General features: G+C 42.0%; 1 protein-coding gene and 1 pseudogene across 4 annotated transcripts in view; one reads left to right on the forward strand and one right to left on the reverse strand.

The window, feature by feature from the left end:
• Positions 1-25,388, reverse strand: part of LOC139559515 (very long chain fatty acid elongase 1-like) — a 25,627-nt gene continuing 239 nt past the window's right edge. Inside the window, exons 1-9 of one of the 4 annotated variants that reach the window (XM_071375588.1) lie at positions 4,342-4,468; positions 4,143-4,218; positions 2,722-2,826; positions 2,394-2,584; positions 2,165-2,245; positions 1,932-1,988; positions 1,665-1,770; positions 1,024-1,163; positions 1-862 (exon numbers count right to left, since the gene is read on the reverse strand). In XM_071375588.1, coding sequence (XP_071231689.1) covers positions 518-862; positions 1,024-1,163; positions 1,665-1,770; positions 1,932-1,988; positions 2,165-2,245; positions 2,394-2,584; positions 2,722-2,782 — 981 coding nt within the window. In that variant the 5' untranslated portion in view covers positions 2,783-2,826; positions 4,143-4,218; positions 4,342-4,468 and the 3' untranslated portion in view covers positions 1-517. Of the gene's footprint in view, positions 863-1,023; positions 1,164-1,664; positions 1,771-1,931; positions 1,989-2,164; positions 2,246-2,393; positions 2,585-2,721; positions 2,827-4,142; positions 4,219-4,341; positions 4,469-25,309; positions 25,375-25,388 lie in introns of those variants that run through there. The other 3 variants (XM_071375586.1, XM_071375589.1, XM_071375587.1) reach the window with 3 other exon arrangements.
• LOC139560007 (kinocilin-like) overlaps positions 24,007-25,388 on the forward strand; it is an 8,577-nt pseudogene continuing 7,195 nt past the window's right edge.

Genomic DNA, 25,388 nt, shown 5'->3' on the forward strand with positions numbered 1-25,388 from the left:
TTACTTAAAATGTGTTTTATTTCAAAAAGTTAAATATAAACAGCACCAAAAAACAAAACCATGATGGACATCAATACAAATCCCATCTCTTTGAAAGAGAACTGGGTAAGCCATTTACAAGCATGTTCCAGTCCTTTCAGTGGAAACTACAATATTTTCAAGCAACACAGGAGTCATGCCAGCCAAACAAGAAGTAAAAGTCCAAGAGTGGGCTTTCATTGGTCATTTCAAAACTGGGTTTGAGGTGAATAATAGTGACGATGAATACCTCTTCATACAGTGTGATCTACAGTTAGTAGTTCCCTCAACCACTCAAATGAACAGTGTGTCAAGTAGGGCCCAACTGGTAAATCCATTACGCCATTCATATCCCAAAAGCAGTGTAAATAAATATAAAAATATACATTTGAGGAAAGTGATCAGTAGCTAACATGTGAAAGAGTAGCATTGTTTTGGAATCTTTGGCATTTTGGAGGCTCCTTCAGACAGTTATGTTTCCCCGTCCAAAATGACAAAGCTAGACTTCCTTCACTTTGCCTAGTTGGTTATGGCCGTTGACACGGTGCGCTGTTGTCCCATTGCCATTCTCCACTTGTTTGCCGTTGGGCACCCCGGAAATGTTGCCAATGGTAATGCCGTTGGTATGACCATTAGTAACGCCATTCTGCTTGAGCTTCGCCTCCTTGGTTGCTGTTGGCAGCCGTTTACCCTTTATGTAGGCCTGAATCCAGAAGTTAGAGAAGAGTACGAAGAAGAAGGTTCCGTACATCCAGATGAGGTGAATAAACATGGGCACCTGAAAGTCACACTTCTCCATGAAGTAGTATTGAGAGATGTGAAGTGAGATCAGCACAAACTGGATCTAAAGAAGAAATATAAGGGAGAACATATTAATGATGTGTCGTCTGTAGATGGCGCGCGAGTCACCAATTCACAACAGTAACACCGGCAGCTATACACAAATCAATGCTTCTGTTTAACAGTTTTTCCCCCAATTGTACATCATTAAGAAAGAACACCCACCAGCTGGATTGCGGTCATGTACTTCTTCCACCAGAGGTATTTCTGGAAGCGAGGTCCTGCAGCAGACAGGCCGTAGTAGGTGTACATGATGACGTGGACACATGCGTTGACCATGGCATGGAACGAGCTCATTCCCCCTGCTGGAGATTCACAATGACAGGCATATTATTATTTATTTATTTTTTAATTGACCCTTTATTTAACTAGGCAAGTCAGTTTAGAACAAATTCTTATTTACAATGACGGCCTACACTGGCGAAACCCGGACGACGCTGGGCCAATTGTGCGCCCCCCTACGGGACTCCCAATCACGGCCAGTTGTGATACAGCCTGGATTCAAACCAGGGTGTCTATAGTGACGCCTCTAAGCACTGAGAAGCAGTGCATTAGACCACTGCGCTACTCGAGAGCCCCATTCAGAGATTCTGAATAGTCACAGGGGCATAACAAAATACATGTTGTTCCTAAATCATTTTGTTAAGCTTCTTATTCCCTGGTAACATTGTAGAATGTTCCTTTTGTGGTTAAAAGGTTTATTGAACAACAACCCCCCCCCCCCCCACAGTTAACTACTCTAAAGTTAAACAGGTTATATGAGCGACTGTAAGCACACTGCATGGGGATGATGAGGTCAAGATTACCAGGAGCGATGGTCATGCCCCACCACCACGTGAAGGGCATGAAGGAGTGATGGAAGACATGAAGAAATGTAATCTGGCTGTGTTTCTTACGCAGAACAAAGAATAACTGCAAAGCAGACAAGAGTTTAAGTTACTCTAAGCAAACAAATTCTAAAATCTCCATGTGTGTCAGAAAGACAAAGTCAGAATTATGCTAATGTCAAACGACAGTTCATGCCCATTTTTTTTATTCACAAACATGTTTTAATAGAAAAAAAACATTCTTACTGTGTCCAGAAGCTCGATGAATTTAGAGAAGTAAAACCACCAAGCCACTCGAACCATCTAACAAAAAGGAGAGAAAAGTACAGAGAATAAATAGATGGCATCAAATAATATCATATGACCTATTAAAATAGCTATGCATGTTTAAATGTATAATATAAAACATTTTAATTGAATGAAAACATGGATGGCATCTCACGAGATGCAAAGCAGATTATCTGATAAATAAAGCTTACCCTTAGAGCCTGTGGGCTACTTGAGTAGTCACAAAGGTCACATCTCCAGGTAAAGGTGGTGCCCCATCCTGACATCAGGAACTGCAATGGCAAAGCACAGAACTGGCTGTCATATCATACATTCATAAAAGCTGTTAAAATAAATAAAATAATCGCAACTAGAGTAGTCTGTATTCACAACAAGGTTCTTTGAAGAGCTTAAATTCTGCTGAACAACTGCTTTGCTCACCTCATAGACAAGGAAGGCGTTCAGGAACACCATGCTGAAGTTATAGACGATCATGGCCGTTTTGAGGTGATAGGGCTTGCGGTGTACCATCAGGCGAGGCCCTGCGTACAGCGAGAAGAATACATAGCCCAACAGAATGCTGGTCATCTGGAAGGGGGTCCGCATCAACGGGTAGGGCAACAACCGGTGGTCTGAGGATAAGCAATTTATCAAAGACAACAATACAGGTTACACACATAGCCTGGTACAACACGTTCATCATCTACAAACTGCAAATCATCAAATGTATTTAATTCATAAAAATATGAATTTTAGAGAAAGCACTCACCCGTTCTCTGCAATACATACTCATACAACGACATAATATTGGATCCCAGTTCTAGCAGCATTTTGGATGGCCTCTTTCCTTCTTTATTCAGTTGATCAAAAAACCCTTAAAAAAGACAAAAATACAATTTGGTTGAAAAGACAGTGGGTGGTGATAATAGCAGGTAATGCTTTTATGCCTACATGGAATGCATTGGTGTGTCCTTAAGCTTATAGTACACAGAGACATACGGTAATGAACATAGCAGCCTAGTGTCACACTGCCTCCCCTACTAAACAAACAGAGACAGCTGCACAGGCCCATCATATATCTGAACCGGAGGCTCTGCTTTGATGACTGACTATCTATCTGATAGACAAACAAAACTAAAATAATTCACAACCCTAAAAACCACCACAAAGGGCATTGTAGTTGGTCTGACCATGTACTGTATATGTCAGTCAATGTCCAATAGATCCTACTGGGATTTTTCACAGGTAAGTAATATTATTTTAACTTTTCTAAGTGTTTTATTCCACTATCAGCCATGGACATAATCCCTAATATTACATCAAATATGTTTTATCTACACAACAGATTGCAAAGGCAAATCTGGGATTATCTGGGATTATCTACACAACAGATTGCAAAGGCAAACAGACACACCAACTCAATTACAACTCAGAATTGCATTTCACTTGTTCAGTATTGACTTCAGTTTCTAGCAAGAAACAGGGGATAGGTTACATTTTCATCCAGTTGTATACCATAGCTGAATCTGGCATACCAGGCAGTTGTATACCATAGCTGAATCTGGCATACCAGGCAGTTGCAGCCCCACCAGCTTTAACCTACACATGGGAATATACTATACAGGCTTTAGCATTGAGTCAACCTAAAAACAAACGCGCCACTATACTAATAAAATCATCTCACACACCGAGACCCAAGATGGCGGTAGTTTTACAAAGGGCTTGTTCAGCAGCATTTAACATTCCCTTTGAGACAATGATGTGTTCTCTCAATGACTAACAGATCCAGTCAAACAGGTGAGGTGAACACATCTGAACAGTCAGTATGTGGTATGAGCTCACTAGATAGGAATGGATGAGGGATTGAGAAAAATGACAGAGATGGAGTGGCTTGGAGGTGAGCCGGCAAACCAAACTAAGAGCGAAGGACAAAAAGAGAATGTTGGATATTTTATTTTTTATGTCCTTTCCATACAACGGCAATAAAACCCACTCCACATATAAAAAAGATGGGACAGTGTTATCATATCCACCAAGTAATACAGTTCTAACTACAAGAAAAACCTGTCCTGACAGTTTGTTATAAAAGTAAAAAACTTGAAATAGACACTGCAGTGTTAGATGGAGTATTAGCACTGAGCATTACTGAGAATATACAGTCAGACATTTTTTTGTTAACACAAGACTCACCTATTAAGTTGTCCTCAGTACTGTCCCCAAACCCTCAGGCCTTTAGGCACACAGCCAAGGGCAACAACCAATGATCCTACAATGGGCCAGGCCCAGCAAAACAGAAGAGTCAAAAAGAGAGATTCTCTGAAAAAGTGTAATGATAGTCCCAGAATTTCTTGTTTCTCCCTTGAAGTCCTCAAATGTTGAATCAAAGTACCTTCTAGCCACAGAAAGCTCAGGCAGACTAAGTCAGAGAGAGAGATGTGTACAGCTATGAGGGAAGACAGCTGTGTTAGGACTCATTCAACCCAGATTTAAACCAAAGGCTGAGCACACTACTAAGTGACAACACCCAGCTAGTTTCAGGAACACACCCCGTTTCAACATCTAGACCCACCCTCCCCTAACCACTATGCCTCTCTCTGATTGGTTCAGCAGAAAAAGTGGGATTGGCCATTGGTCATCAGAGCAGGGTTGGGTAGCTGAAGGTAGTGAGGGAGAATCCAGTAGCAACCTCTGCCCAAAATGTATCTGGATTTCACCTGGGATTAAATGCATAGAAATATAATGAATAGAACTTCACTTTAATAGGGACTCCTGTTCTATTCATTCCATTTGGCAAAATCTGGATAGATAACTTTTGAAAACTCTCCAGGGCCCAGTTTGAATGGCCTCTTAAAGAATGGGGACCCATCACATAGTACATCTATATGTAACAAAAACGAACACATCCCTTATAATAATAAGGTTGGATATGAGAGTAAATCATGGGGATGTAATGTGTCCATGTGGCCCTAACTGGCAACAGGCATGGAGGCTAGGCTTAAATTCACGTCAGTCCCACCTACAGTCACAATATGACAGGTTCCACTAACTTCCAGTAGCTCTGGTTCTACCTGTTCCTCAGACACCGAGAACGGGAAATGGCCGTTGTGGTGAAAGAGGGGGCCTTAAAATGTTATCACTCATTCTTACATTGGCATGAATGGCTGACTGGAATTAGAAGAATCTGGGAATGAGCAGAGTGTACAGACAAAAAAGTTCAACAAACACATTGACAACTGTGTCAGTTTACACAGTGCTTTAAGACTTTCCCTGGCGGAAAGCACATGGGGGGGTATACACTGTAAAAGGCCATATACTCTCACCATTACGTGATGATGACCTGGCTGTTTAGACAAGATGACATATAGGAATTAGTCCATATTTCTCTTACTGAGTTACAAAGTTCAAATGTAGGCCTACAGCCAGTGTGTATTTAAGACAAAGGAGAGAATGATGAAGTAGGATGGGGCAAGTGGAGGAGGAAGACGCCACCACATCTAAGTGAAAATATGATAGGATTAGACAGAGAAACAAACCCTAGAAACACCAACCAGACAGGGTTAACCACACATCACAGATTCTTTCAAGATCAAATACACCTCTTCCCTATGGGCTGAGGTTTTGGGCAAATCGCCAACATTCAGAGGGCAATCACTCTCTCATCCCTCTTTTCAGCATCCCTCTAGATGGGGGATTGACTGGACCTGTAGTCCCATACTGGGTGTAGTTGTCAGCCACAATAGGCCATCGAGAACCGGCACTTTCCACTCATTAAAAAAGGTTAAATGTTTTTGTTTTTTTTAATCGTTCAAATAGCTCTAAAATTGACATAAGTGGCAAGGATAAGAGAATAAAATGCTTTGAAAATTACATGATGACTTCAGACCCGAGGGTTGCCTATTCCACTGCTGCTGGAATAATAGTGGTCTGGTACGATTTGGTGGGAATATTGTCCCTGCATGCTCTCACGTAAGAGGCGTGGCCCTTTGCCTCTCCCAGGACACAAGACTCAGACAGTCCAGAGATATTTAGAGAAAAGGTGGAGATAGGAATCCCAGTTGCCAATGAATGGAGAAACGTATAAAGCCCCACCCAGCAGACTGTCGACAAATCTTGTTCACGTTGCGTCACGCAATCCCTTCTAAAAGTCAGTGTAGGAGTCGAGAAACCTGCCTATTTTCCTCAAAAGTACGTAATGTCACGATTTCAAAGCTATACAATATTACAGAGAACAAGTTAATCATCTCACATCCCAAAATATATTTGTAATATAGTACTTCTTGTTCCCGTAATTCAGGCTAATGGTGGGTTAAGGTAGCACCCAATTGACTCCCATTAACTCTTTGAATAAGGTTACTCCTTGTCCCAGCATCGGCCAGAGCGCACCGTGCGGACCATTGATGACGCATGGACAATGTGCACAATGGGCGTTAATACTTTCCCAATGGAGTTTCCCCATCCCCTCAAAAGTATCTCTGGACAGTCACAACAAACATGGACAACATTATTTATGGCACGGACGGAAGGAAAGTTTCCAAGGACTATGCTGTCAACAGCAGACAGCAAACTATCTGCTAAAAAACTAAGTTTAGCCAGCCAAAAAGGGAGTTGGATGAAGGATGTGGAAAGAGAAGATGGTAGATAAATACTTCGGACCGATGGACCGCATTGTTAGTGCACTCAAACATGGTTACTCAATTCATAGACGCCAACTACCTTTAGTGCATATTGACAATAGTACCTTCTGGCCAGGGACCTTTTGTTAAGAGCCCAAATGCTGAAATTTAACGCATTGCTTGCGGTAAGGTTTTGCAAACATAAGGATCTTTCATATCAGCAAAATAAAATAGCTTTCCCACACAGCCATATTTCCATGTTACAGTGCTTATTTACGGGAAACAGACAGACGACAGAGTTGATTACCTGTGCTAATTAGCTATCTGTCTCCATACACCTGTGTGTAAACAGAAGACGGACGCCACAAACGTGTTGTCACTGAGAAATACTGTTGATTGCAACTGTGATAAAACAGTGTCCAATAAGTGGATATTTTGCATTTGTGAAATTATTGATGTCATATGAAAGTAGAGGGCTTTACGTTTCTAGAACCATACCACAATTGAGAATCAATTCCCTTTTAAAATGAAGTATTTGGCTGATTTGGCTGCCAGAGCCAATTTGGTTCTAAACAGAACATGTCCTTGGACTAAGAAGTAATGTTAGGCTCCTTTAGTCCATTATTGGGCTGAAACCTGGTAAGCTAAAACTCAAAACTAATGTTAGTGTAGCAACATTTACTAGCTATTCCTATCTGCTATTCGTACCTATCTAGCTAGTCATCTAATGTTAATCGTACTATGTTCCAGCAAAGCGCTACATATTTTTTTACTCGTTGTAGAAAGCTAGCCAAGGTAGCCTAACGTTACTTTTGCTGAGTGCCACATGAATTTGCTATTCAGAGTCTGTGGGGATTTGTTTACAAATCATAGCTTCATTTCGGCCCATGCAATTTATTTAGCTAGCTTCAGCATTTAGATTTAACCACAGCCATAGAATAGTGGTGTCCGGTCATTCTGAATGGGGGAATAGAACATAGTCGGCAACATGTTGCGTTTATTAGTGTTCAGTGTGGATACTTGCATAGCCAACATGGGGATGTGATTCTGGAAAAACTGATTCAAAATTGAATCCCCTCTACATTACTAAAGAGATCACCTCTTCATACATCAACACTTGCAATTCATGGGTTGCACGTTTCATCACCAATATTGTTTTGAATGTTGGTCCCATATTTCATGAGCTGAAATAAAAGATCCCAGAAATGTTCCTTACACACGAAGAGCTTATTTCTCTCAAATTTGGTGCACAAATTGTTTAAATCCCTGTTAGTGAGCATTTTTCCTTTGTCAAGATAATCCAAGCCAGAGAAATGAACGTTAATTTCTCCATCATTTTAGAGAATTTGACAGTTTTTCAAACGACCAGTCTCACAACCGCAGATCACGTGAAACCACGCCAGCCCAGGGCCTCCACATCCGGCTTCTTTACCTACAGATCGTCTGAGACCAATCACCTGGACAGCTGATGAAACTGGGTTTGCACAACCAAATAATTATTGCACAAACTGTCAGAAATCGTCTCAGGGAAGCTCATCTGTGTGCTTGTCGTCCTCACCAGGGTCTTGACCTGACGGCAGTTCGACGTCGTAATCGTCTTTCAACTGTACCGGGCAGATGTCAGGCGTGTTTTGTACCGTGTGGGCAAGTGGTTTGCTGATGTCAACAGAGTGCCCCATGGTGGCGGTGGGGTTATGGTATGGGCAGGCATGAGCTACGGAAAATGAACACAATTGCATTTAAAATCGATGGTAATTTGAATGCACAGAGATACCGTGACGAAATCCTGAGGCCCATTATCATGCCATTCATCCACCGCCATTCATCCACCGCCATCACCTCATGTTTCAGCATGATAATACACAGCCCCATGTCACAAGGATCTGGACACAACTCCTAGAAGCTGAAAATGTTCCAGTTCTTCCATGGCTTGCATTCTCACCAGACATGTCACCCATTGAGCATGTTTGGGGTGCTGTGGATTGATGTGTACGACAGTATGTTCCAGTTCCAGCAACTTCGCACAGCCATTGAAGAGGAGTGGGACAACATTCCATAGGCCACAATCAACAGCCTGATCAACTCTATGTGAAGGAGATGTGTCACGCTGCATGAGGCAAATGGTGGTCACACCAGATACTGGACTGGTTTTCTAATCCACACCACTACTTTTTGATCCACACCCCGTATCTGTGACCAACATATCTGTCTTCCCCGACATGTGAAATCCATAGGTTATGGCGTAATGAATTAACTTAATTCATTTAAGTTGACTGATTTCCTTATATGAACTGTAACTCAGTAACATTTTTGAAATTGTTGCATGTTGTATTTATATTTTTGTTCAGTGTAAAAGTGCTACTATCCTAGGGTGCATGAGGCTGGGGCCTTATTGCTGGCAGTGTTGAATTATAACCACCACAGATCAGCCATACACAACTCAAAATGATGCACGTCACCCTCAACTATTGAGTGTAATATCATATTACTATGAATTGAATGCAAATCAGCATACCATGCAACCAAACTATTGCTCACACAACACAAAATTCCAATGGAAACTTGACTTTCCCTTTAATTAATATTTCATCAAATATATATGTTTCCTTCTTGCAGTCCAGAAAACCATGCATTGAAGACAAAAGAACAACATCTGCACCACAGACCTCCAAAGAGCTGGTTTGGGGGATCCGGCTAACATCTGACCAGGGGATGCCAAGAAGAAGCCTAGGCCTAATAACCAAACCTATGCCAAAGACAGGAGAAGTAATGCCACATTGCACAACATAAATGTCACTCTGATAGGATGGGAAGACTAAACGTTACTGTCACCACGTAACATTTCTAAATGTCAGAAAAACTAGGATGTGAGGTTTAATGATCTATTGTTGTGTATGTGTATACGTTGAATAAAAACTCAACCATTATTTTTATGCAATATATGCCCATATGGCTAGTAATGAATGAACCACTTGTAATTTGCTAAAAATTAAATGTCAATTTTTTTTTGCATACAATATAGCTCAGCATTGTATTCTTTATTTTATAATATTTTTTGCTCATCTTTGTCAAGGGTGCCAATAATTATGGACCTGACTGTAAAAGTTTTTTTTTTTAACCAGAAGCTAAAGCATTTGCTTATTCTTAATTTTTAGGATGGAAATGGTTGACTTTTTCCACATTGTTACGTCACAGCTTTATTCTAAAATTGATTAAATTGTTTTTTCCCCCACCTCAATCTACACACAATACCCGACAATGACAAAGAAAAAACAAGTTTAGAAATTGTAGTAAATGTATAAAAAAATTAAAAACTGAAAAATCACATTTATATAAGTATTCAGAACCTTTACGCAGTACTTTGTTGAAGCACCTTTGGCAGTGTTTACAGCCTCGAGTCTTCTTGGGGATGACACTACAAGCTTAGCACACCTGTATTTGGGAGTTTCTCCCATGCTTCTCTGCAGATCCTCTCAAGCTCTGTCAGCTTGGATGGGGTAAGTCACTGCACAGCTGTTTTCAGGTCTCTCCAGAGATGTTCAAATCGGGTTCAAGTCCAGGCTCTGGCTGGGCCACAAGGATATTCAGAGACTTGTCCCGAAGGAACTGCTGAGTTGTCTTGGCTGTGTGCTTTGGGTCGTTGTCCTGTTGGAAGGTGAACCGTCACCCCAGTCTGAGGTCCTGAACGCTCTGGAGCAGGTTTTCATCAAGTATCTCGGTACTTTGCTCCGTTCATCTTTCCCTCAATCCTGACTAGTCTCCCAGTCCCTGCCGCTGAAAAACATCCCCACAGCATGATGCTGCCACCAGCATGGTTCGCTTGGCATTTAGGCCAGTTCAATCTTGGTTTCATCAGACCAGAGAATCTTGTTTCTCATGGTCTGAGGGTCCTTTAGGTGCCTTTTGGCAAACTCCAAGCAGGCTGTCATTCGACATTGACTGAGGAGTGGCTTCCGTCTGGCCACTACCATAAAGGCTTGATTGTGGAGTGCTGCAGAGATGGTTGTCCTTCTAGAGTAAGATCAGTCTAGAGATGTGGTAGTCTTTGGGAAGGATCATAGGATTCTTCAGTTCCGTAGGCATAGCAGCTTTGCTTAACCTTCCTCCCACTCTTAGAATGCCATTGTCAACAATTGGATCAAGTCTACAGATTGAGCCGCTTCCCTTGGCACATTGTCTTCCTTTGACAACGAGTGCAATTTCTTGTTTAAAATGCTGTCTTTCCTCAATTATGATCTTTTCTGCTTCATCTAGGTCATCCACAGACAGACTTTCTTTTCCAAATGTCAGTTTGAACTTGTCAATTTGTTCCTTCAGTGAGTTTGTTAAACTCTGATCTGATCCTGGATCCGTTTGTGTGAGAACTTTCCTTTTCTGGCTTAACTGTAGAAGTAGTATCTTCAGTTTAAGCATCCAGGCAACTGTTTTCTTCAAGCTGTTCCATGTCGAATAGTACTCCGTTTGCTGGTCGGACTCCTTTCTTCCACACTTGTACTGTTCACGATGACGTCTTTTCTCACCTCTGGATCATCCGGAGGGATGGAGCCAAGCTCCTCTGGGACTTTCAACCATTATGTTTCTGTTTTCTCCAGGAATTCTGGTCATTTGAGCCATCTCTGAGTTCAGGAAAGTTTAAACATGTAACCCTCGAGGCATTGTTGACTGGGTTGTGTTTGGAGTTCAAATACCTCCACTGTACTGCTTTCGATAGGGTTGCTGTGATCTGTGACCCATTAGCCACAAAGGTATGGAATCTCTTGGTATCATTGCGGATGTATTTTAGCACAGACTGGCTGTCTGTCCAGAAAGTGGAGTCCTCGAGTTCAATCTGGAGCTCCAACCTTAACATCCTGTCCACTCGCACCACCAATGTTGCTGCAGCAAGTTCTAGTCTGGGGATCATCATCTGCTTGAGTGGAGTCACCCTTGATTTCCCAAGCATGAATGCAATGTGGACCTTTTGCATACCGTTTGTGAACCTAAGGTAACTTGCCGTGCAATAATTTTGTTCACTTCAGTCACTGAAGTGATGCAGCTCTGTGGTCTTGACCAAAGTTCACAGGCATCATGCACCTGTCAATCTGGAATCTGGACATTTATTCAAGCTCTGAGAGCCATCTCTTCCATGAAAGAGTGTTCGTCGGGGATTGACTTCGTCAAAAAAGAGAGGGAGAGAGCACAGAGAGAACAAAGGACTTCACTTGGCCAAACTCCTAAATCCCCAAAATGGGAGAATTAAACAAATTCTAAATTTGAGAATGGTCCGTGGACACTTAAGGGATAGTTTTGACGAGTGTGTTTCATTTGGTGATCTCATGAAGGACAGGAAACACACTTAGTGTACATTTTCCAGCTGTCATGTTTACATCTAAATATTGGGAAAATAATGTGATTAAACATGAAACTATTTGTGAAAAGATGTAATGTGATAACCTTCTAAATGAGTATGGATTTTCATATAAAGATCAACTAGTCAGTGGCCACGCCCCCGTGAGCCGAGGGTAGGTGCCTGGTCTCTTAACTTCGAATGTTTGTTCTTAAAGGTTTTTCAGTGTTGCAATCTGCCACTACAGCTACTGCTGTTTAAGGTTTGCTGCTGTTTTGGTTTTTAAAAACCTTTTGTTGGACAGGGAATCTTGAACATCTCCATACAACAGATCCTGCAATATCCTGTTTGTCCATGAACGTCACACGGTCACTGAACTGGGCCCTCAGGTGGCTTCTCTAAAATATCACATGCTGTAGAGCTCAATTTTTCACTTAGTTTGTAGAGAAGTTTTGACATTATCAACTTTATGCTGGAGGGAAGATTAAGCTCTTCCATGTTCTCAAGGTCTTGCATAGCGTTTTAGCAACCTATAAGATGGTGGCTAGGCACCCAGTCCCTTTCCATCATCCGGTTTGATGTTTGCCCAGTTAAACTTTTTCCATGTAAGCAGTGGTGACTGATTTCATTGCCAAAAGTATTCCTTTAACAACCTCAGCATAGCCTCTTCTGGCTTCCATATGCAGACAACTGCAGACCAGATCCTTGGGCTGACCAGAGGTGTACTGTTCCAGGTAATAGAGCCTATCCTGGTGGCTGCTCATCTTATCTTCTATGCCATGCTCAAAACCACGCATAAATGGCCTAAAGTTTAGAGGTTCACCATTAAACATAGGTATCTCCCTAACAGAGAGTGTGGCCTGTTTGTACTGTAGTACAAGGTGTTCAGCAATTTCATTCGGCCTTTGCATGACAGTAGAGGAGGTTATCATGGCTGGTATTATGGCTGATACCCACAGGGTTGATTCTGTTGATTGCTAGACCTTACTGTTGGCTGCTGAAGGGTGTGGGTTATGACTGTTTTCTGAATGGGTTTTCATGGCTTTGTTGTCTGTTGTAAAACCCTTTGTAGTTGGGTCTTTGGAACTACAACCAATCCTGCAAACTCAACAGGTGATGGTTCAGGTTCCTCAAAGACCTTGGGATCCTGGTTCTCAAAATAGGAGTTAATTTTATATTTTTTGCTTAGTAAGTGGGCTGCCATGGCATGGGATTGAGAAGTTGACTCAAAACTCACCAAGACCTTCAGTCTGGCATTATATGCTGCCATTTCCATATCCATTCTAACATTCAGTTGAGCTTTCTCCAGTTCCAATGCATGCTTGTCCTGTAATGATGCTTGGCGAGCGAGTAGTGCTGCTCTCTGCCTCAGCTTTTAGGCATGCGGAGGACGATGCAGCCTTACATGCTGATCAGACCGGACACGTCGCGTGCGTCGCAAAATAAATTTAGAAACCCATGTTATTCAATTACTGCACCCACACTGCTTGCGCGCGCCAACGAGCGTCTGCGACACCAAGGGCTAAAATAGATGTCGTTCCTATTTCTGACGCAGATCGCGCTGCAAGTCCTGCCTCTCCCATCTCCTCATTGGTTTATAGAAGCAGGTACCCACGTGCCATCTCCTCATTGGTTATACCCACGTGGGTGATAGAAAGACTAACTGTTTTGCCGGTAGTCGTGGTAATACAATGAAAGTTTAGATGCGATCACCATATAATTTAAAACGATGAAAAAGCCTGGAAGGAGGAGAGATGACTAGAAACGATTCGGTTGGCCGTTTTATATGTGGATTAATTGTCGGAGTAGAGATCCTTGTCCATTTCAGGTAAAATAACAACTCAATGTTTATATCCCAGGACAAATTAGCTAGCAACAGCAAGCTAGCTAAACAGGACAAATTAACGTTAGCTAGCAAGTACAAGCTAACTAGCTAAAATACCATACATGTTTAATGCTTTTCGACCTGTCCCCAAATTAATGTCATTGGTTCAGAGTTTGTTTTGATATTTTAACCTGCGTGTCGTGATTGCGTTTGGTGTGGGGGGGCAAAATACATTTATGCACGATGGCGCACGCGCGCAGCCGGTTTGGGCAAGGTGTAGAGAATACTTGGTTTTACTTGATATTTGACACATTGGAAATGCCGTCTTGTGATTCAATTTGCGTTTGTGGCTCCACTTCAGCATTTTCCCACCTTTTTCAGGCAATGTTCGTAAGTCCTCATTCTTGGTTGATAATAGTTAATGCTCTCCTGTCACTTTTCTTCTTCGTGACTAGCTCTAGCACAGATTCATGAGCATTCTTAAAGTCATTGAGAACAACAAATGCTTCAAGACCCTCATTCACAGTTTGCCTCACCGGGCTGCATAGTGAACTTTAATGCGCCTCTGTCCTCTCCAGTGCAGTCTCATTTGGGTTTTCATCCGCCATCATTCACTTTTAATTCACTCAATTTACAATGACACAGTTGTTGATTTCATTGTTAAACGCAATGCCCCTTTAGACCTCTTTCAATGCTTTAAAATACATTCATTCGTTTCAGCACATTGACCAATTGGCATTTTAGATGTGTTCAACCTTTCATTCCATTATAGGTGTTGTCCCCTTTATTTAAAAACACTCAGTATCTTTAGATCCTTTAGTTGCGTTCCATTGATGCATTGCATTTCCACGTTAGGCCTAATATTAGACATTTGATGAGGCTACATTGTGCATAGGATCTCAGTGTTTCCCAAAATTCTTAATTGTTTTCACAGCGCTGTGTTTTGATTTCCATTCCCAAGTTTATCAAACATTCCAATAAGAAACACATTTGCGCTTCCATAATATTCTTTATCTAACGATTGCATTGAACAGGGCAGCTCATTCATTCGCAATGGTTACTCACGGCGGGCGAATTCTAGGCGTTCAAATCCTTCAAAGCGAGCTGTCCATATGATCCAAATGCAATGGTGGGTAGAACCATATCCAGCGTGTGTCCGTAGCGGAGCTTTCCTTCAGATAGTAATCCTTCTTTACCAGTTGACCATAGCTACTGTCCAAGCCTGAAGCAGGGTTGTTTCGGACACATACAGTCCACATTCGAAGTTCCCAGATGGCAAAAACATAAACGACTACCTTATGCACACAAATGTAAAGGGCTGAATAAGAATATGTACATATAAATATATGGATGAGCGATGGCCGTGCGGCATAGGCAAGATGCAGCAGATGGTGTAGAATACAGTATATACATATGAGAGGAGTAATGTAGGATATATGTAGACATTATTAAAGTGCCATTAATTGAAGTGACTAGTGATACCTTTATTAAATCCATTTATTAAAGTGGCCAGCGATTCGAGTCTGTCTGTATGTTGGCAGCAGCCTCTCTATGTTAGTGGTGGCTGTTTAACAGTCTGATGGCCTTGAGATAGCTGTTTTTCAGTCTCTCGGTTCTTTGCCTTGATGCACCTGTATTGACCTTGCCTTCTGGGTGATAGCAGGGTGAACAAGCAGTGGCTCGGGTGGTTGTTGTCCTTGATTATCTTTTTGGCCTCCCTGTGACATTGGGTGCTGTAGGTGTCTGGGAGGGCAGGTATTTTGCCCCCGGTGATGCGTTGTGCAGACCGCACCACCGTCTGGAGAGCCTTGCAGTTGTGGGTGGAGCAGTTGCCGTACCAGGCGGTGATACAGCCCAACAGGATGCTCTTGATTGTGCATCGGTAAAAATGTCTTCAGCCTCCTGAGGTTGAAGAGGCACTGTTGCGCCTTCTTCACCCCGATGTCTGTGTGGGTGGACCATTTCAGTTTGTCCGTGATGTGTACGCCGATGAACTTAAAACTTTCCACCTTCACTACTGTCCCATCGATGTGGATAGGAGGGTGCTCCCTCTGCTGTTTCCTGAAGTCCATGATCATCTCCTTTGTTTTGTTGACGTTGAGTGCGAGGTCATTTTCCTAACACCACACTCCGAGGGCCCTCACGTCCTCCCTGTAGGCCGTCTCGTCGTCGTTGGTAATCAAGCCTACCACTGTAGTGTCTGCAAACTTGATGATGGAGTTGGAGGTGTGCATGGCCACGCAGTCATGGATGAACAGGAAGTACAGAAGAGGGCTGAGAACGCACCCTTGTGGGGCCCCAGTGTTCAGCGGGGGGGAGATGTTTCCTACCCTCACCACCTGGGGGCGGCCCGTCAGAAAGTCCAGGACCCAGTTGCACAGGGCGGGGTCGAGCTTAATGACGAGTTTGGAGGGTACTATGGTGTTAAATGTTGAGCTATAGTCAATGAACAGCATTATTACATAGGTATTCCTCTTGTCCAGATGGGATAGGCTAGTGTTATGGCGATTGTATCATCTGTGGACCTATTGGGGCTGTAAGCAAATTGGAGTGGGTCTAGGGTATCAGGTAGGGTGGAGGTGATATGATCCTTGACTAGTCTCAAAGCACTTCATGATGACAGAAGAGAATGAGATCCAGGGAAATGGTGTATTCTTCTTAGATCTAACAAAAATGATTCTCCAAATCAACTTAAAGCATAGATTACTTGACATGAAAAACACATATGGCCTGTTTGTATGCATTTATGTATGCTCAAAAGACTATACCACTCCAGCATCTAGCTAGCACGCTGACTGCAGGAACGTACACCAGAGCTGTTGCCAATTTAATGTTCCTTTCTCTACTATAAGCCACCTCCAACGTTGATTTTGAGAATATGGCAGTACGTCCAACCGGCGTTACAACCGCAGACCAAGCTGTATGGAATCATGTGGGTGAGTGGTTTGCATAAGCTGCCCATAACAAACACAATTGCATTTTATGTATGGCAATTTGAATGCACAGAAATATCTTGAAGAGATCCCGAGGCCCATTTTGAGGCCGATTTTCTTTTATGGTACCTGTGACCAACAGATGCATATCTGGCACAGCGGTCTAAGGGATTGCATCTCAGTGCTAGAGGCATCACTACAGACCCTCATTCAATTCCAGGCTGTATCACAACCGTCCGTGATTGGGAGTCCCATAGGGCGGCGCACAATTGGCCCAGCATCGTTAGGGTTTGGCCGGGGTAGGCCGCCATTGTAAATAAGAATGTGTTAACTGACTTGCCCAGTTAAATAAAGGTTAATTAAATTAAAAATATGTATGCCCAGTCATGTGAAATCCATAGATTAGAGCCTAATTTATTTATTTAAATTGACTGATTTCCTCAAATTAACTGTAACTCAGTAAAATCAATGAAATTGTTGTATGTTGCGTTTATATTTTTGCTTAGTGTGTTTGATATATATATATATATATATATATATAAAACATACACTCAAAAGTTTGCACACCTACTCATTCAAGGGTTTGTCTTTATTTAAAGCCTTATTCTAAAATTGATTAAATCGTTTCCCCCCCATCAATGACAAAGCAAAAACAGGTTTAGAAATGTTTGCTAATTTATTACAAATAAAAAACTGAAATATCAGATTGATATAAGTAAATTGCTATGAGACTCAATTGAGCTCAGGTGCATCCTGTTTCCATTGATCATCCTTGGAGTCCACCTGTGGTAAATTCAATTGATTGGATATGATTTGGAAAGGCACACACCTGTCTATAAAAAGGTCCCACAGTTGACAGTGAATGTCAGAGCAAAAACCAAGCCATGAGATCGAAGAAATTGTCCGTAGAGCCCCGAGACAGGATTGTGTCAAGGCACAGATCTGGGGAAGGGTACCACAATATTTCTGCAGCATTGAAGGTCACCAAGAACCAAGAACACAGTGGCCTCCATCATTCTTAAATGGAAGCGGTTTTGAACCACCAAGACTCTTCCTACAACTGGCCAAACTGAGCAATCGGGGGAGAAAGGCCTTGGTCAGGGAGGTGACCAAGAACCCGATGGTCACTAACAGGGCTCCTCTGTGGAGAGGGGAGAATCTTCCAGAAGGACAACCATCTCTGCAGCACTACACCAATCAGGCCTTTATGGTAGAGTGGCCAGATGGAAGCCACTCCTCAGTAAAAAGCACATGACAGCCCACTTGGAGTTTGCCAAAAGGCATCTAAAGGACTCTCAGACCACGGGAAACAAGACTCTGGTCTGATGAAACCAAGATTGACCTCTTTGGCCTGAATGCCAAGCGTCACGTCTGGAGGAAACCTGGCACCATCCCTACGATGAAGCATGGTGGCAGCATCATGCTGTGGGAATGTTTTTCAGTGGGAGAGACTGGGAGACTAGTCAGGATCGAGGGAAAGATGAACGGATCAAAGTACTGTGAGATCCTTGATGAAAACCTGATCTAGAGCACTCAGGACTTCAGACTGGGGAGAATGTTCACCTTCTAACAGGACAGCAACCGTAAGCACACCGCCAAGACAATGCAGGAGTGGCTTTGGGACAAGTCTCTCAATGTCCTTAAGTGGTCCAGCCAGAGTCCGGATTTGAACCCAATCGAACATCACTGGAGAGACCTGAAAATTGCTGTGCTGCTCCTCATCCAACCTGACAGAGCTTGAGAGGATATGCAGAGAAGAATGGGAGAAACTCCCGAAATACAGATGTGCCAAGCTTGTAGTGTCATACGCAAGAAGACTCAAGGCTGTAATCGCTGCCAAAAGGTGCTTCAACAAAGTACTGAGTAAAGGGTCTGAATACTTATGTAAATGTGATATCAGTTTTTAATTTATAAATTTGCAAACATTTCTAAAAACCTGTTTCCTTTATGGGGTATTGTGTGTAGATTGAGGGGGATGAACTATTTAATTCATTTTAGAATAAGGCTGTAAATAACAATGTGGTACAAGTCAAGGGGTCTGAATACTTTCTGAATGCACTGTTTATACACTGATACTACAAATATTCTAACTAACAGAACAGTAAATTAGATCACCTAAATGAAAATAAGTGGTTTGCTGGGTGAAAAGCTTGAGTCTTGTAAGAGCTGAACTCTCCAACCTCTGCCCTGCCTTAGCCTACAAAATAGTTTGAGTAATTACATCCCATTATTCGAGTCTGAACATTCTACGAGGGGAATGACAAACTGTAAAATGGTTGTCAGTGTAACAGAGAAGCAAAATACAAAACTTCTCCCATCAGATTGGACAGTAAGTCACCCATTTCTCATTGTTGTGAAATTAGGCAACAAGACTGACCGTCTGGACCTTGTGACTAGGCAGAAAAATGGTTAGCTCCTCAGTCACTGGTTTATACCCACACAACAGAAGTGTGTGAAGGAGACAAAGACGTATAGAGCCGTATTAAATGTTCGTCACATGGGTATGTTTTTTGTATCTACGGGTTATTGTCCAGCTTCATTGCTAACGAATGGACAATGTCCACTGGCTGGTTTGGCCCTACAAAACCAAAGCCCCCCCGATGGGAGAGCATAATATACAAGGAAATTCTCAAAGCTGCTAATGTGAACCGTGACGATCTTGTACCTAGCCGGTGGCAGTGGCAGTGCTGGCAACACTAGCTGCAGTAACCCATGGGCAGGGTGTCACACTCGGACATTCAGAGAGGGGGCATATTATTGTGGCCCTGGTGGCACAAAATCAAAAGTCTGACTGCACAGAGATGCTTGGGATATATGGTCAAATCGGGGGACCGCGTGTGGGTGTTTCAGGGGAAAGGGGTATATCTGATATCCATCACCTAGGCAAAAATGGGGAGATTTGATTAACCATTGTCAAATGGTTGTCAAATCTCCAAATTTTTTAAAATATTTTGCATCCCTTCTCATACAGCTACAACTGTATATGCATTTGTAAATCAAGGTCTTTCTTGAGTTGGGCTCTGAGATGGAACAACTGTTGAGCATCTGAGTGTATGGTTGTTTGTTGGGGAAAGGGGTTGAGTGTGTATGCATCCCACAACTGTTGCTTGGGAGTAAAGATGTTAGGGACAATATAGGATGAATCACAATAATTGTTTGGTGAAAAATAAATTTTTGTAATGGCAATACTGGTAAGAGGTCCTTTGCATAAACTACTTACATTACAAATATTCATTGTTAAAATAAATTAAAATGCAGGATTTTTTTTTATATATATCATTTTTTTAAAATAGTTGTATATAATACAAATCGAAGTGAGGGCGATGGAAATGCTTTTGGGGGCTGATCTGCTTCTTTTCTGTGGGTGGCACTGTGTGCTCTTGTCGAAGGATGGGTCCCGTTCTCTCAGGGGCCATGGGATCTGGGGGGATTATAATACGGTTTTAAATAAGTCTACGGACCGTAAAGGAAATCACACTACAAACTATCACCCTCATGCACTTAAGGAAATCATGAATGTCATGGACATATTGGATTTAGTGGATATATGTAGGCTTAAATATCCTGACCTAGTGAGATATACATCGTGGAGGCTAAATCAAGCTAGTCGTCTTGACAAAGTAATCATTCTCTCTGGCACCAAAAGTTTTTTTTTTAAAGTGTCGATGGGGACAGAATAAGGTCGGACCATCACATAATTGGCATACAGTGCCTTGCAAAAGTATTCATCCTCCTTGGCATTTTTCCTATTTTGTTGCATTACAACCTGTTATTTAAATGGATTTTTATTTGGATTTCATGTAATGGACATACACAAAATAGTCCAAATTGGTGACGTGAAATGAAAAACATTACTTGTTTAAAAAAAAATCTTACAAATAAAAAAAACTGAAAAGTGGTGTGTGCATATGTATTCACCCCCTTTGCTATGAAGCCCCTAAATAACATCTGGTGCAACCAATTACCTTCAGAAGTCACATAATTAGTTAAATAAAGTCCACCTGTGTGCAATCAAAGTGTCACATGATCTGTCACATGATCTCAGTATATATATATATATATATATATATATATACACATCTGTTCTGAAAGGCCCCAGAGTCTGCAACACCACTAAGCAAGGGGCACCACCAAGTAAGTGGCACCATGAAGACCAAAGGAAGACCAAAGAGCTCTCCAAACAGGTCAGGGACAAAGTTGTGGAGAAGTACAGATCAAGATTGGGTTATAAAGAAAATATCCACAACTTTGAACATCCCACAGAGCACCATTAAATCCATTATTTAAAAAATTGAAAGAATATGCAAAGCTCCACAGCGGACATTGGAATATCTGTCCATAGGACCACTAAGCTGTACACTCCACAGAGTTGGGCTTTAAAGAAGAGTGGCCAAAAAAAGCCATTGCTTAATTAAAGATAAAAGCAAACACATTTGGTGTTCGCCAAAAGGCATGTGGGAGACTCCCCAAACATATGGAAGAAGGTATTCTGGTCAGATGAGACAAAAACAAACTATGTCTGGCACAAACCCAACACCTCTCAACACCCCGAGAACACCCTCCCCACAGTGAAGCGTGGTGGCAGCATCATGCTGTGGGTATGTTTTTCCATCGGCAGGGACTGGGAAACTGGTCAGAATTGAAGGAATGATGGATGGAGCTAAATACAGGTAAATTCTTGAGGGAAACCTGTTTTCAGTCTCCCAAAGATTTGAGACTGGGATGGAGGTTCACCTTCCAGCAGGGCAATGACCCTAAGCATACTGCTAAAGCAACACATGAGGGGTTTAAGGAGAAACATTTAAATGTCTTAGAATGGCCTAGTCAAACCCCAGACCTCAATCATTTGAGAATCTGTGGTATGACTTCAAGATTGCTGTACACCAGCGGAACACATCTAACTTGAAGGAGCTGGAGCAGTTTTTCCTTGAAGAATGGCCAAAAATCCCAGTGGCTAGATGTGCCAACCTCAGAGACATACCGCAAGCCACTGTATTATAAACTCAGCAAAAAAAGAAACATCCCTTTTTCAGGACCCTGTCTTTCAAAGATAATTCGTAAAAATCCAAATGACTTCAAGGATCTTCATTGTAAAGGGTTTAAACACTGTTTCCCACGTTAAGACAAGTTTTACAGACGGTAGGCAATTAAGGTCACAGTTATGAAAACTTAGGACACTAAAGAGGCCTTTCTACTGACTCCAAAAGAAAGATGCCCAGGGGCACTGCTCATCTGCAGATGTGGCCAGGGCAATAAATTGCAATGTCGTAACTGTGAGACGTCGAAGAGGGCGCTACAGAGAGACAGGACGGACAGCTGATCGTCCCCGTAGCTGCAGACCACACTTAACAACACCTGCACAGGATCGGTACATCCGAAAATCACACCTGCGGGACAGGTACAGGATGGCAACAACTGCCCGAGTTACACCAGGAACGCACAGTCCCTCCATCAGTGCTCAGACTGTCCGCAATAGGCTGAGAGGCTGGACAGGGCTTGTAGGCCTGTTGTAAGGCAGGTCCTCACCAGACATCACCGGCAACAATGTCGCCTATGCTCTTCACTGACGAGTCGCGGTTTTGGCTCACCAGGGGTGATGGTCGGAATCACGTTTATCGTCGAAGGAATGAGTGTTACACCGAGGCCTGTACTCTGGAGAGGGATCGATTTGGAGGTGGAGGGTCCGTCATGGTCTGGGGCGGTGTGTAACAGCATCATCGGACTGAGCTTGTTGTCATTGCAGGCAATCTCAACGCTGTGCGTTACAGGGAAGATATCCTCCTCCCTCATGTGGTACCCTTCCTGCAGGCTCATCCTGACATGACCCTCCAGCATGACAATGCCACCAGTCATACTGCTCGTTCTGTGCAGTCATATTCAGGTCCTGATTGGTCAACAAGCTTATTTGACATGTCAAATAGTGTTATTTGACGTACATCTTTGTTGACATGCAAAGACCCAAACAGCATTCCATTGAAATCCTGGTTGAGAATGAAACGACTGAACAAATGAACAACGAAAGAGCACAGCAAGTAAGTGAAAGAAATAGGTTTTGATTTTGTTTTACTGGTAATGGGGACATACATAAATGCCAACAAAATAACTTTTTGGTGAGTGTGGTGTGTGTAACCTATATTTAACTAGGCAAGTCAGTTAAGAATAAATTCTTATTTACAATGATGGCCTACTCCGGACGACGCTGGGCCAATTGTGGACCGCCCTATGGGACTCGCAATCACGGCCGGATGTGATTCAGCCTGGATTCGAACCAGGGACTGTAGTGACACCTCTTGCACTGAGATGCAGTGTCTTAGACTGCCGCGTCCATGTGTGTGTGTTAACTATTTAACTGTACTAGAATGCTTAAAAGGCCGCAAAATGTTTAATATCGGTCCCAAAAAATTTTGGCAAAGAAAACAATCAGATATCGGTATCAGCCAAAAATGTAATATCGGTGCATCACTAGTTTATACCCACACAACAGAAGTGTGTGAAGGAGACAAAGACATATAGAGCCGTATTAAATGTTATTCCCCATGGGCATGTTTTTTTGTTGGTATCTACGGGTTATTGTCCAGCTTCATTGCTAAAGAATGGACAATGTCCACTCGACTAGCCATATGCTCTCAATCATGTCTGTTAGAAAACGTATTCCAATGTCTCACATTCTGAATATGTCACTCACTGCTAATGTAGACAGTTCTTTAAGTTGATTTAGATGTAAACGTCTGCTAAATGATCATGTCGACAGGACAGACCATCTGAATACTCTGGGCTTCTGGGGTAAAGGTTACATATTTAGGAGCGGGTTAAAGTAACTGTCCAGTGTTTCCAGCTTTCTATGGAATATTAAGTATCATTAATTACAATAAGAGTGAAATACTTTTCCTTCCAAATTTGTTTAATTAAGTATGTTAAAAAACACCTTTTGTGTGTTGGTATGGTGTGGGAGCACGAACAGCAGAATGCTGTGGGCGTATACTGGTCATTACGCATGTTCATGCAAGTAGAATGCAGATTGGCCAGCTCAGCCAATGAGCCAACATGACATTCTGAAATGGCAAGCATTTTTAAACGTTCTGTTTGAGAGTTTTTGAATAGCTTTTTCTCCAATTCATGTTTTGGCCACAAATACAAGTATAGGACGAGTCAACAACATTATTTGGGTATGAGTTAATAACAGAATATGAACTTTTAAAAAGTGAGATTTTCACTGAACACTAACGGAGAGAGCAGAAGTATGTTACCCAACAACTCAAGTCTCCTCATCCCCAAACTTCCCTTTCTACTTACACTAACCAGTTTCCATCCACAGTTTTTATGCAAGTAAAGTCATACAATTTTTAAAAAACGAATCATGACAGCTATGATGGAAAAAGGTACTGTCGGTACAATTTTATAAATGCCAACAGAATTTGTTCATTCGACATGGTGGAAAACCACGCAGTTTATTAGGTTACAGATTAAATAAATGATGATAAACTTCACAGGGTGGTGAAAGTGCATGGTGATATTGATGCTCCTTTCCAGTAAATATTGAGGGTCTTATTCTGGTAACATGATGATCGATGCTTGACTGCCATTTGACAAACAAAATTAGCAGATTTTAGAATATTCGCATGATAATCTATCGGCAATTGGATGGAAATCTAGCTAGTGACACAGTTGGAATCCTTGGATTGTGTTTCATGTCTTGTTGCCTACATGTCAGGTTGGATTTGATTTATGGGGGATAGAACATAGTTTGTCTTGGAAAAACTGCTACACTATCTCAGGGTTGCTGTTGGTTGTAGTTTCATTTCTACGAGAGTCAATATAACATTGAATTTAGGCCTAGATTAGTGTGAAATTTCTACTTGGTAATGTGTTCATGTCATGCGTGTGCAGAATTTCATTCGTTTCATAGGGGGAATTCCATGATGATAGAATTACGATGAGACTCAGATTTTTCACTTTGAACTCTATGCTACACAAAACCCATTGATTTCTACATTTAACAAACCATACAACTATGCAAAAGGACTACTTTTAACAATTTACACAGAACATTTTACAAAAACATTTAATTGAAGAACGGTGCGGATGCAAAGTCAGTACTTTGTATCTGCACTGTTCTTCAATTATTTTAGTTGTATGGTTTGTTAAACTTTGAAATCAATGGATTTTGTTAGGAATACAGTTTAATGTGAAAAATCTGAATCTCGGCGAAATTCCGTTACCCTGAAGTTGTCCATAGGCCACTGTGTACCAGCGCCACAACATACTCAGGGACCTAAAAGGAAAAGACAAGACTTAAGACTAAAAATGTAGATCTCTCTACGATACAAGTCAATAGAATAGCATTGTTGATTGACAAATCTGCTTTGATAAACTTGATCTGGTGGTCATGTTTTACTTATTTTAGACAAATGGCATAGGCATTTCCTTATCTTTGCTGATAGTAAAGTCAAATTCCATGCATGACTAAGTCACACACTTATCTTTTGTGGTGCGGCAAAACCACTTTCTGCATTTCACAGCCTGGGCGACATTGCAATTCTAATGACGTTGGCAAACCATCACAATAGCTAACGTTACTGGTGAAAGCGTAGCTTTAGCGTCAGCACATCCAACCTTAATATTAACCTTTTTTATAAAGATAAACACCTTAGACCAAATACCTTGAAGTAGTTAAAGTTCGTTTCAAATGATACATGTGTGTTCAAGGTACACCACAGCTTTCCCCCCGCATGCACTCAC

This window comes from Salvelinus alpinus, chromosome 30 (assembly GCF_045679555.1).
Source record: "Salvelinus alpinus chromosome 30, SLU_Salpinus.1, whole genome shotgun sequence".
NCBI classification, from domain to species: Eukaryota; Metazoa; Chordata; class Actinopteri; order Salmoniformes; family Salmonidae; genus Salvelinus; species Salvelinus alpinus.